Source organism: Triticum aestivum, chromosome 6B, assembly GCF_018294505.1.
Source record: "Triticum aestivum cultivar Chinese Spring chromosome 6B, IWGSC CS RefSeq v2.1, whole genome shotgun sequence".
NCBI lineage: Eukaryota > Viridiplantae > Streptophyta > Magnoliopsida > Poales > Poaceae > Triticum > Triticum aestivum.
In genome coordinates, this window is record NC_057810.1 from 649,105,641 (window position 1) to 649,118,366 (window position 12,726).

At 43.4% G+C, this 12,726-nt stretch overlaps 2 protein-coding genes across 4 annotated transcripts; one reads left to right on the forward strand and one right to left on the reverse strand.

Moving 5' to 3' along the window:
• Nucleotides 1-271: 271 nt before the first annotated feature.
• Nucleotides 272-3,715, reverse strand: LOC123138483 (uncharacterized). Its single transcript, XM_044558462.1, has 3 exons — nucleotides 3,488-3,715; nucleotides 861-952; nucleotides 272-768 (listed from the first exon to the last, which is right to left on the reverse strand). Exons 1-3 carry the CDS (start codon nucleotides 3,614-3,616, stop codon nucleotides 642-644), a joined length of 348 nt encoding a protein of 115 aa, XP_044414397.1. The 5' UTR covers nucleotides 3,617-3,715; the 3' UTR covers nucleotides 272-641.
• A 4,631-nt stretch (nucleotides 3,716-8,346) lies between these two features.
• On the forward strand, nucleotides 8,347-11,731 carry LOC123138485 (uncharacterized). 3 transcript variants are annotated; one of them, XR_006469183.1, is made up of 4 exons: nucleotides 8,347-8,578; nucleotides 9,854-10,017; nucleotides 10,102-11,366; nucleotides 11,468-11,731. XR_006469183.1 is itself a non-coding variant. In XM_044558463.1 (3 exons), the coding sequence occupies exons 1-3, from the start codon at nucleotides 8,417-8,419 to the stop codon at nucleotides 10,172-10,174; spliced, it is 399 nt and encodes a 132-aa protein (XP_044414398.1). In that variant the 5' UTR covers nucleotides 8,347-8,416; the 3' UTR covers nucleotides 10,175-10,412. The 3 variants fall into 3 exon arrangements, 1 of the variants encoding a protein (XP_044414398.1); XR_006469184.1 differs by lacking the exon at nucleotides 11,468-11,731 and having other exon boundaries at nucleotides 10,102-11,093; nucleotides 11,192-11,419; XM_044558463.1 differs by lacking the exon at nucleotides 11,468-11,731 and having other exon boundaries at nucleotides 10,102-10,412.
• The last annotated feature ends 995 nt before the right edge of the window (nucleotides 11,732-12,726 follow it).

Consider the following 12,726-nt stretch of genomic DNA (forward strand, 5'->3'; position numbering starts at 1 on the left):
GCAAGACATGGGGCCAAAATTATCTCTCTGCCCCTACCACGCATGGGGATGGGGTGGCCGCGACTGCCGAGTTCCTCATGACCTGCCCGCACATGGGGATGGGGTGGCCGCCAGCCAGATGGGCGTACATAACTCACCACATGTGTGATATCCTCATCCGCACAGGAGGCACAAGCAGCAGCGATCAGAGGATTAGCTCTACAGCTACTCTGTCACAAGATTCAGGATCAACACGACTCACACCACGAGACCAGGCTACCCAGCCGGAACATAGCGAACTTAGTAATGCACAAGGCCATTCCATTCCAGCCAGTACTCACATTGCAAGCTTGTTTCAAACCAGCACTCGAAGCACAAACTTGGAACAAAATCCTTGTCTTCCTAATGCTACTACTACATAGGATTCTCCTTGTCAAGATACCACAAAACAGGATTCTCCTTGTCAAGATACCACTAGCCAAGCTCCAAGTTCAAGAGGCACCCTAAGTTTCCATGGCTGTGACCTGTGAGCAAGCACAGCCGCCTGAATACTCCCCAGCAGATTGTGCACACGCTCTCGTTAGAGACAACTATCACCACACAGTTACATAACATAGTTCAGTACACGAAGCTACGGCATATGCACATGGATACGCACAAGGCTAAATGTCTGGTTGCTCCTCCTCCGACGGCTTACCCTTCTTCTTCGGGCCAAAGATGTAGAATGCGATGGTGGCAGGAACAAGGACGCACGACAGCTTCTTTTGCAGCTCCTGGCCACGCTCGAAGCTGCAGGTTGAAAAAAAGCCACGAATCTGAATGACGGAGAACCGCGGAGGTGCTTATACGTATCCAAAACAACAATGATCTGCACGCTTTACCGTCTCTCCTGCTCCAACAGAAAATCGAGTTGCGCATTCACTTCACGCAAGTCTGCAGCAAGCTTTTCCATATCCTTGTCCATGCAGCACCCCTACATAAGAATGAAAGTAGATTCCATGATAGACAGAAATGAAGCAGCTGATTATACCAGATGCTAGTGTATTTCGTAAATTTCCAGGACATTTATTGGACCATGCAAATATCGTCGGATTGAGGATACTTGCAGTGCCTCATGTCGAGTTGTGAGCAAGTGTGCTGAAGACAATGAAAGCAGGTAACTTATATACATTTTGTTTCGAGCTGCAAGTCATCACATCATAGACAATCCAAGTTCACAATCCCCCACATATGGTTTTCTCTACTCACCATGTTACATTAAGAATATCACTAGTTTGTCCTATTGGCAACCAATTATCAGTAACCAATATGCATTTTATTATCCTATTGACTACTGCAGTAAATACTTGTACGTGTATAGTTAACAATCTAAAACTTTGAAATGATGATGTCCATGTACAGTTAGTCCACAAGGACGTATAAAACTCTAAACCATATTCAACTACACCACGGCTGGTTAAGAGCACTATAAGTCTATAACTCGCGCAAAAATACAGTGTCTTAATTTGAATGATAACTCGCTGTATATACCAACCAGATTAAAGCATCAATTCTGGAATTAGTACAAGCTGCAAATATATTAGTACAAACTGCATCAATTCTAGAATTAGTACAAACTGCAAAGCATCAATTCTGTAATTAGTACAAACTGCACTTGCCATTTTAGAAGCTTTAAAAGGATGGAGCCATGACTTTTTGGGAAGCAGCTCATTATCAAATCAGACCAGAAAAGTTCAAAATTGCTTGGGGATCAAAGAGAAGGAATTAAACATAGGCTCATGCTCAAATTACTGGAATTAGATTTTGCCATACAATATAAGAAAAGGAAAGAAAATATTGCAGTTGATGCTCTCTCCAGGAAACACTCTCTAATGGTGATGTCTGTCGTTACTGCTAAATGGATAAATAAGATCACTGACAGTTATTCTTCAGACCATGTTAGCCAGATGTTGCAACAATACCTCATTACACCACGAGCTCCTACCTCTCATTACTCTTTGCACAATGGCATACTCAGATACGAAGGAAGAGCTGCACTAGGACATGATCCTGCTCTGAAAGAGAAATTTATGCAATCCCTGCATGCTTCAGCTCTTGGGGGACACTCAGCAACGAAAGCCACATATCAGAGAGGTAAAAAGATGTTGAGAGCTTTATGATAACTTGTTTGCGTCCTCAAGGTCCAAACATGAGAATTGCCAATATCCTGGTCTGTTAGACCCACTGCCCACATTGGGCATGGCATGGACACACCTTTCATTGGATTTCATTGAGGGTTTTCTTTACCACCTTAAAAAAATTGTTGCTTTAACTAAATCCAAGGAAAAGAAGTAATTCTGGTGGTTGTTGATCAGTTCACTAAGTATGCACACTTCATACCATTATCTAACCCATACTCAGTACGATATGTGTGGCCCATGCATTCATAGACAATATCTTTAAGCTCCATGGCCCTACTCTAGCAATAGTATCTTACTCGGATAGGATTTTCACCGGTGCTATGTGGAAACAGATCTACCAAGAGCCTCAAAGTTAAACTGAAATATAGCTCTGCCCATCACCCTAAGTAAGATGGACACACTGAGAGGGTAAATCAGTGTTTGGAGACATACTTAAGATGCATAACTTCTAATGAGCCCAAAAGGTGGATGTCTTGGGTATCTTTAGCTGAGTATTGGTATAGAGAAATATGCAGATCAAAAGAGAACTGAGATAATTTGGAACTTGGAGACATGGTCTACCTGAAGATGCAACCATAGACTTGCATCTTTTGGTTGGAGATCACAATTAAATTAGAAAGCAAGTATTATGCGCTGCTTCAGAGAGTGGGGAACAGAACATATAAATTACTTCATGAAGGTGTCAAAATTCATCCAGCGTTTCATGCGAGTCCGCTTAGGAAGCACATTGTCCCTGATGTCATTCCTGCTCTGATCTGCCACTAGCTACCGAGGAGGGGTATATCAAACAAACTCCTGCTCTGGTTTTGGAGACAAGACAGATAACTTGCAACAATTTACCGATAGTGCAATGGTTGGTTCAACGGGAAAATTTGTCCTAGGGTGAAGCATCATGGGAAGATGCCCACTTGATCAAGCATGTCTTTCGAGCCTTTTTCAAGTCCACCAAGCTTGGTTTGATCCAAACTCTGTGCCTGGAGGAGAAGTCATAGCTCAAGGGGCGGGCATTGTCAGGACTTCGCTCTGAAGATCAACACTGTCGACTAGCTTATTCGTCAGTCACTTCCTTGCCGCCTGCAATATAAGCCGGGCTGCGCCTGGGATCGCTCATCATCCCACAGGGCATATGCACACATAAAGCATCATTTTGCTTTATGCTTAAACCAACCCTAACAGGGCATATACACATACTCTATATACTGCAGTTCACCGATGCGCTGTTTTCCCCACCACAGGATTTTCCCCTGAATTCGTGAGATCTAGTTCCCAAATTCCTAAATTAGACTGAGGACTAGGAGTGGTGGGTATGGTGGGTGCGGGGGGGTTACCTTTGTGGCTTCAACTCTCAGAGCACCACCGGAGAAGGAGCGGGGGCTGGAGCGGCGGAGGACGTCCGACACTTGCGGGGTCGATCGGCGGAGGATGGCGACGGCGGAACGCAGAAGGTACGGAGCCATCGCCGGGGACTGGCGGCTAGCGCGACGGGGATGGCGGCGAGGGCGGGTCGATAGGGACGGAAGGGGATCGCTTCGATGGCAATATCGCTGCAATTTCGCCAATTCGTCAGGGGTACTTCAGACACGAGCCACGCTCGCGCGTGCTTCGGCCCATTGCACTGGAATCGGCTGTTGGCTGAAATTCCCGCTACACACACACTTTCGTCCGGCCCAGCATAAAAAAACCTGTGAACATATTTTGTGTTTTTACTTCAGTTTTCTCTATTTCTTTATTTCATTTTATTTTTATTTATTTATTTTCTTTTTTTCATGTTTCATGTTTCTTTCACCTTTATTTTAGATTTATATTTTCTTTTCTTTTAAATTTTATTTTTCCCACACATCTTTTCAAATTTGTGAATATGTTTTCCAAATCGTGAATATTTTTCTAAATCATGAACATTTATCCAATTCGTAAACATTTTTTACAAATCTGTGGACATTTTTCTAAAATTGCGAACATTTTCTACAAATTAGTTATTTTTTAAAATACTTTCCAAAAATTTTTGATACTCGTGAACATTGTTTTTAAATCCATGAGTTTTTTTAATAGACAAATATTTTTTCAAATTTGGAAATAATGTTTTAAATTCACGAACATATTTTTGTTCGATGAACAAAGCATACATTTTTTGAGTTCATGAACATTTTTAATCAATGAACTTTTTTTGTAATTCATGAACTTTTTGTATTTTTGTGTACATTTTTTGAAAACTCATGAATATTTTTTGAATTCATGAACATTCGTTCAAATTCACGAACATTTTTTGATTTTCTCAACAATTTTTTCAAGATCGTGAACATTTTTTTGAATATGCAAATAATTTTTTGAATCCATGAACATTATATGATTTCCACGACATTTTTTCAAAATTCACAAATTTTTGAAATTTGTAATTTTTTATATATATCCGGAATCTCGATCTCTAGTACCTAAGAATAGATAAGGCTCCATCTCCTGTCTTATAGCTACATGTCCATCCCCCTTCCCCACGCGAATGCTTGTTTTATTGATTTTTCTCTCTAAAAAACCTTAAACAACGAGCGCATGCCTCTCTAGTTTTCTCTCCCGTTGATCCAATCTCCCCCCGCTCCCTTGCGACAAGAGAATGCCCTAGCGCTACCATCGCTCGCCACCACCACAGGAGACATCTCCCACCTGCTCCCCCTCCCAATCCATGAATCTCCCCCGCACGATCTGATGCCAAGGAGGACGACCGTCCTACGATCCAACGCGGTTACGTGAAATCTCGCTCAGATGAGTTCGAACAGCCTTGTCCCAGACGCCGCAAAAGGCTATTCTAAACACGTCGAGGTGAGCACACCCACCTGCCTCCCTCCTCCCCTTACCCACGCATCGCGGATGCCAAGACTTGTGGTTAAGTCGATGGAAGGGCTTGAGAAAGACCGTCGAAAGACCGCGGGGAAGTTGATTGTATCAATTGTTGTTTACATTGTTCTTCTTATTGTTGTTGCACTGTTGTTGTTTCAAGTGTTTACTTAGCAGTAGTTGTTGGGGAACGTAGTAATTTCAAAAAAATTCCTACGCACACGCAAGATCATGGTGATGACATAGCAACGAGAGGGGAGAGTGTTTGTCCACGTACCCTCGTAGACCGTAAGCGGAAGCGTTATCACAACGCGGTTGATGTAGTCGTACATCTTCACGATCCGACCGATCCAAGCACCGAACGTACGGAGCCTCCGAGTTCAGCACACGTTCAGCTCGATGACGATCTCCGGCCTCCGATCCAGCCGAGCTCCGGAGATGAGTTCCGTCAGCACGACGGCGTGGTGACGATGATGATGTTCTACCGGCGCAGGGCTTCGCCTAAACTCCGCGACGATATGACCGAGGTGGAATATGGTGGAAGGGGGCACCGCACACGGCTAAGGAACGATCCGTAGATCAACTTGTGTCTATGGGGTGCCCCCTGCCCCGTATATAAAGGAGGGAGGGGGAGGCCGGCCGGCCCCTTTGGGCGCGCCAAGGGAGGAGGAATCCTCCTCCTAGTAGGAGTAGGATTCCTCCTTTCCTACTCCTACTAGGAGGGAGGAGGAAGGGGGAGAGGGGGGAAGGAAAGGGGGGTGCCGCCCCCCCCCCCCCTCCTAGTCCAATTCGGACCAGAGGGAGAGGGGGCGCGCGGCCCACCCTGGCCGCCCCTCTTTCTTCCCACCTAGGCCCATGTGGCCCATTAACTCTCTCGGGGGGGTTCCGGTAACCCCCCCCCCCCGGCACTCCGGTTTTCTCCGAAATCACCCGGAACCTTTCCGGTGTCCGAATATAGTCGTCCAATATATCAATCTTTATGTCTCGACCATTTCGAGACTCATCGTCATGTCCGTGATCACATCCGGGACTCCGAACAAACTTCGGTACATCAAAACTTATAAACTCGTAATAAAACAGTCATCGAAACGTTAAGCGTGCGGACCCTACGGGTTCGAGAACTATGTAGACATGACCTAAAACCATTCTCGGTCAATAACCAATAGCGGGACCTGGATGCCCATATTGGTTCCTACATATTCTATGAAGATCTTTATCGGTCAAACCGCATAACAACATACGTTGTTCCTTTTGTCATCGGTATGTTACTTGCCCGAGATTTGATCGTCGGTATCCAATACCTAGTTCAATCTCGTTACCGGCAAGTCTCTTTACTCGTTTCGTAATACATCATCTCACAACTAACTCATTAGTTACATGCTTGTAAGGCTTAGGTGATGAGTATTACCGAGAGGGCCCAGAGATACCTCTCCGACAATCGGAGTGACAAATCCTAATCTCGAATTATGCCAACCCAACATGTACCTTCGGAAACACCTGTAGAGCACCTTTATAATCACCTAGTTACGTTGTGACGTTTGGTAGCACACAAAGTGTTCTTCCGGTAAACGGGAGTTGCACAATCTCATAGTTGTAGGAACTTTGTATAAGTCATGAAGAAAGCAAATAACAGTATACTAAATGATCAAGTGCTAGGCTAACGGAATGGGTCATGTCAATCACATCATTCTTCTAATGATGTGATCCCACTAATCAAATGACAACACATGTCTATGGTTAGGAAACATAACCATCTTTGATTAATGAGCTAGTCAAGTAGAGGCATACTAGTGACTATAGTTTTGTCTATGTATTCACACATGTATCATGTTTCCGGTTAATACAATTCTAGCATGAATAATAAACATTTATCATGATATGAGGAAATAAATAATAACTTTATTATTGCCTCTAGGGCATATTTCCTTCAGTAGTATGGATCACACTTGGTGGAAAGACTTTAGCTTAGAAGTGATCATATATTGGGAGTAGACTTTAAGCTAGTGAGTCGAGTATTAAAGATGATTTGCAAGATAACAAAGTAAAATCATGGTAATAATAAGACTGAAAGTGAAGGAATAACTTTAGACTAGGCGATCACCTTTCGGGAAAGACTTCACTTTAGCAGTGATCATGTTTCGGGAACAAACTTTAGCTCATCGCAGTGGCGATAGTCGTTACTAGTTAAGCCTTGCAATTGCAGTGTTATTTTTTACTTTAGTAGTTAAACTTGGGAGGAGTCCGTATCAAGTGGTTGTTGATGATTGTTGGTCTTAGAGCAATCTTCATGCTTGAGTAATGTGGAGTGTTTACTTGGGAGGTTTTATGAGGATTTGACTTGCGAGTACATCCGATGTACTCATACGACCTTTAACGTGGTTAGGTATAAGAACAGATTCGTCTTCCATTAGCGAGAAGTCTGAGCTGACGCAACACTAGGAGAGTAGGTGTGGGCATTTCCCGCCTTAAGTGTTTTGGTGTTGATGACAAAGGCGACATGTTCAACAGTTAGGTGTGGCAGATATGTGCATGTTGAGATGGATGTGTGGCCACGCGAGAAAAGACCGAGTCCGGAATGATGATATACGAGATAAAGTTGGGGTAGAACCGATTGAAGAGAAGCTTGACCAACATCGTTTGAGATGGTTTGGGCATATTTAGCGCAAGCCTCCAGAAGCTTCAGTGCATAGCGAACAGCTAAAGCGTGTTGATAATGTCAAGAGAGGTCGTGGTAAACCGAACTTGACATGAGAGGAGTCTGTAAAGAGAGGTCTGAAGGATTGGAATATCACCGAAGAACTAGCCATGGACAGGGGTGCGGGGAAGGTTGCTATCCATGTGCCAGAACCATGAGTTGGTTGCGAGATCTTATGGGTTTCACCTCTAGCCTACCCCAACCCGTTTGAGACTAAAGACTTTATTGTTGTTGATGAACTTTTTTTGAATCGGCGAATGTTTTTTGAATCGATGAACTTTTTCTGAGTTGAACATTTTTTGAAACAATGAACTTTTTTGAAATTCACAATCATTTTTTGTGAACATATTTAAAATAAAAATCATGCATAGTTTTTAATTCACAAGTTTTTTTGTTCAAATTCATTAACATTTCTTCAATACGCAACCATTTTTTTAATCCACATACATTTTATGACATTAGGATATTTTTTCCAAATTTCATAATGTTTTGAAATTTTGAACTTTTTGAAATCCCGAATAGTAAAAATAGGAAAAATCAAAGAAGAAAACAAAATGACAAAACAGGAGGGGCGTTCCGGTCCGCTCATGGGCCGGCCCAACTGTGTATCCGGATATGGTTGGCTTGGAGATCGAGTCGGGGTTTGTTGAAACTCCTTTTTTTTATATATATATATACGCCGTTTCTCATCGCCCACAAAACAACAACGCAAGGCCCCGATCCCCTTTTCAGAAGCATGGCTTCATTGCTGTTCAGATCCGCCGCAGGCAGCGCTCTCCGGCGATCGATCCCGCAAGGGTCCTTCCCCGTGCTCCGGCCATCGATCCCGCAGGGGTCCTTCTCTCGGAGCCCAGGGCGGTCCCTCTGCGATGGCGCTGGGAGGATCGAACCTAATGCGGTAATCCCCTCTTCCCTTTTCTAGAGTTTCGTTGATCCGCGAAATTTGGCTGGCGGCATAGGGGCAATCCAAGGCGGCCGACCCGGATCCCCTGCCATCCTTGTTGACCTCCAAGATCCGGTCAGTTGCTCCTTAAGTTACAACGGACACCTTCGCCAGCCAAAAAAATATCTCCTTCCCTGCCCTGCTCTAAGCCTCAAATCCTAATCAGTTTTGCTAGAACTCATCTAAATGAGATATAATTTGGTCTCATTCACCTTTTATAGCCATTGGATGTGATGCTATAAGATTCGTGTGTGCTGACGTGGATTGTATTTATACTTGTTTTCAAAGTGAATGAGACCAAATTATATCTCATCTGAATGAGTTCTAGGTACTCCCAATCCTAATTCAGGTACTTCTACCGGACGCCGCACACAAATGCTTACTGATCAACGCATATAAACCAAATCACTAATTCTGATTCTTGAGAATTGGTTTCTCTTGGGTCTTGGTTGACATAAATAGTCACGATTTATTGAGTTGGGGCGCTAACTGTCAAGTTTGTTCAAACTGGCAATATTTTATTATCATATCGTCACACACTCATCAGAAAACATTATCAGCTGAAACACTCTTCTGAACGATAAAAAATGTGTCTGTGATTTTAGTGGCTATCTTGCCTTTCTCATTTGTTTTAAGATTTATAGTCCATGTTAGTACATTTTACAACTTCCATCTTGTGTTTTCGGCTATTGGTAGCTACACTAGTGTCAAAAAAACGTCTTACATTATGGTATAGAGGGAGTAGTAGTTATGTTAGTCCATTTATAATAGTCCATGCAAGTCCATTTTACAAAATTCATGTTGTGTTTTCACATGAATTTTGAAAATCAGAATATGTTCCAAACTAGTAGTGGTTATGTTGAATGGAGTTGTATGATCCTATGATTGTATCACATTATCAACTTGTTTGCCGCAAGTGTTTAACCTTGCAAACTGCAAATCCTGGCTCCGTAATCTGACTAGCAACTGGTGGGAGGTGTGATCTACCTATGCGTTGTTGCAAGTGTAGGTGCTAAAGATATTTCTATATATCCTTATTCGCTAATAATCTTAGTGCAACAAATCGTCTTGTAAAAAGTGAGTTCACAAGGAGGTAACTTGACAGGATATAATTATATAAATGATGTAATGCCATGGTTAGGGATAAGTGGATATGTTATGTATGTGATGGGATGGCTTACAATTTGAAACAAAAATTTATGTGTAGCTAATAGTTTCACTTATCTCCAGCATTCTAGCGCAAAACCCAACATGGGACACTCCAACAGATTCGAGGATGAAACAGAATTCTGCACTCATGGTCAAACGGAATTTAAAGAGTTGGCTTCCAACATACGCGCCATGCGGGACAAAGTGCGACTCTTGGAAAAAACATATGAAGAATCGGAAAGATCGTAAGCAACAAAGTCATTGTTTTGGAGATGTATCCACATGCATAATTTCCTGTTATTCTAATTTTTGTTGTCTTTTAACTGCAGGGACAAGCGTAGAAAAGTGCTGGTACTGTGTTCCACAACTGCTCTCCTCGTTACCTTTTTTGTATTTGGTTGAGAGAACATGTCTTTTTGAAGTTTCGATGAAAGACCGATATTCTAAGTTTCCATGGGAATTATCTGTTGTGAAAAAAGGTTGTAGGAAGCTCATGTAAGATGGAACAATGATACAAGACGTGCGAATTAGTTGGACCCAGCAGCCAACGGTAGCAGCCCGGAAATGTCAGCAAAAGCGTTTTAGTTGGCTCTAACCGTGTCTTAATATACTTTGACTCGAAACCATGTTGATTTGGATACATAGTGTTCACGAATCGATATCCATATTTTACACCGGCAAGGAGTGTCGTTCCCAAATCTCTACTCCTAATGGAGCAGTTGGTAGGATTGCGTCCACGGTTTATTTTCGTCTGGTTATATTTCGTCTGGTTTATTTTCGTCCGGTTTATTTTCGTCCCATATCCCATCACCATATCTCCTCACATTGATTTTTTTACCCTCACAATAAAAACTTTCCTAACTTTTCCAAAGTTTCCTAACTAGACACGTTATAAACGGGCATGTACCGATAGCACGTTATCAATTAATAAAATTTTGTTTTATGACAATCAATTCCAAATCCTAATTTTCCTAATGCATCGATCTTTGCCTTTTTTAAGTAGTTATTTTGATAGGGAGGGTTTAGCCACGAAAATCATCCCTCCATCGTCGGCTGCATCCCTCACCCACGTCGCTGTTGCAGGATCTTCATCCGTCATCCTGAGCAATTGGGGCGGCGATGCGGGCGAGCTTCACGATAGTGGGGAGGACCAGGCCGCGGTGAAGGCAGGTCATGCGCTCCTCACGCTCCACGAACGGAACCTGCGCACGAAGGCGGTAGCGCGGGGTGGCAGCCGGCAATGAGGCGGCCGCGCTACGTGACGAGCTACGGGTCCCCCTTTGTGATGTTTTGGCATCGCTCCTTCATCGCACATCCTCAGGTTCCTCTTGCCCTTCCCTTCCTCTGTCCTCCTCTCCCATCTCTATGCTTTCACGTGCATCCAGTTTTGATTCCTCGTGTGATATATACCAAACATAGGTACGTCAATTCACTTCCTTCCCTTCCCTTCATCCCTCGGTCCCACGCTCGTGGCGCTGAAGTGGTGGCAACAGGCGATGGCGGTGGTGTCGCTGATGGCGGCGAGGACAGCATGTGGCAGCTCCCGAAGCATGAACACGACCGCACCTCGGGCCTGCCGTCTGCCAAGATATGGGTGAGTTCTCGTGCTGCCAACCATAAACCCTCATGTCCTACAAATTCCTCAAACCCTACCGTCTTGATCCCGTCCATGCTCTGATCCAAAGGACGATGCAGCTCTGGCCGATTGACAATGGAGGTTTGGGATCCTTCCTCTCAGCACCCACTCCTGGAAGAATCAGCGGTGCGCCACGCCGATTGAACCCCGTCGAGATCACTCGCCAAGATTGCTATTCTGAAGTTTATTGTAAAGAAAGTGAAGAGTGAGACAGGATCCGTTTATTTTCAACCGGTTTATTTTCAACCGGTTTATTTCCATCAAATTACCCCCACCCCCACGCCCACTCACCGAAACGCGCCCAGCGAACCGAGGAGAGATCCATTGATTTGGCTAAGGTAGGAAAGAATCTATTATTTGTTTGCTAAAGCAAATTGCATTAATGGGAGAGATCCGTTGATTTGGCTAAGGTAGGAAAGAATCTATTATTTGTTTGCTAAAGCAAATTGCATTAATGAAAGAGATCCGTTGATTTGGCTAAGATAGGCAAGAATCTATTATTTGTTTTCTAAAGAAAATTGCATTAATGAGAGAGATTTGTTGATTTGGCTAAGATAGGCGGTTTTGAGTAAAGTTATCTTTACTGTAGACATATAATGACAATTAATCAAGTATCAACATCATTGCATGCTTATTGTGTGGAATGTGTGTCCCAATGTTGACAGAAGGTATAAAAAGATTGTCTTGGAATTATTATTGTCTTGGGAAGATATTGCCCTGAATTCTCATTTCTCATCAGAAATTTAGTATCCATTTTCGTTGATCTTATTTGCAACATGTACAAGTCAGTAATAATCTAAGGGGGTGCCCTACCGGAGAAGATTATGATAGTTGGACAAGAAACTTGGTACTGTCGTGTAAGGTAAAGGTAGGAGAAATAGGAGATAAAAGCATGCATGGTGGGAGAAGGAAGTCGAATGTCGCGTGGTAGCTCAGACATGGAGTGTGGAAGAAAGACAATGACGAGATGTATGTATCTACTAGATCATGACCATGAGATATCATCCCATAGAAATGATCTTTGACTCTCATGTCACATGAATTTTCTCTTTGTATATATATATTTGTTAATCCGTGGCAACGCACGGACACTTAGCTAGTTTTGGTTAGGTTTTAACACGATGACACCTGGGCGCTAAACAGACTAGTGGTACTCCCACTACAAAGAAATACTATAAGAACTACCTTTAATGTTCTTCTTCCCCAGAACTCCGCTTCCCATTGCCCCGGCCCCGCTTCGAGTCGCAGATCGGATCCAGTGAGTTGCCGCCGCTGTCTCATAGCCCGGCTCGACCGTTCTGAGACTTGAGTAGCCACT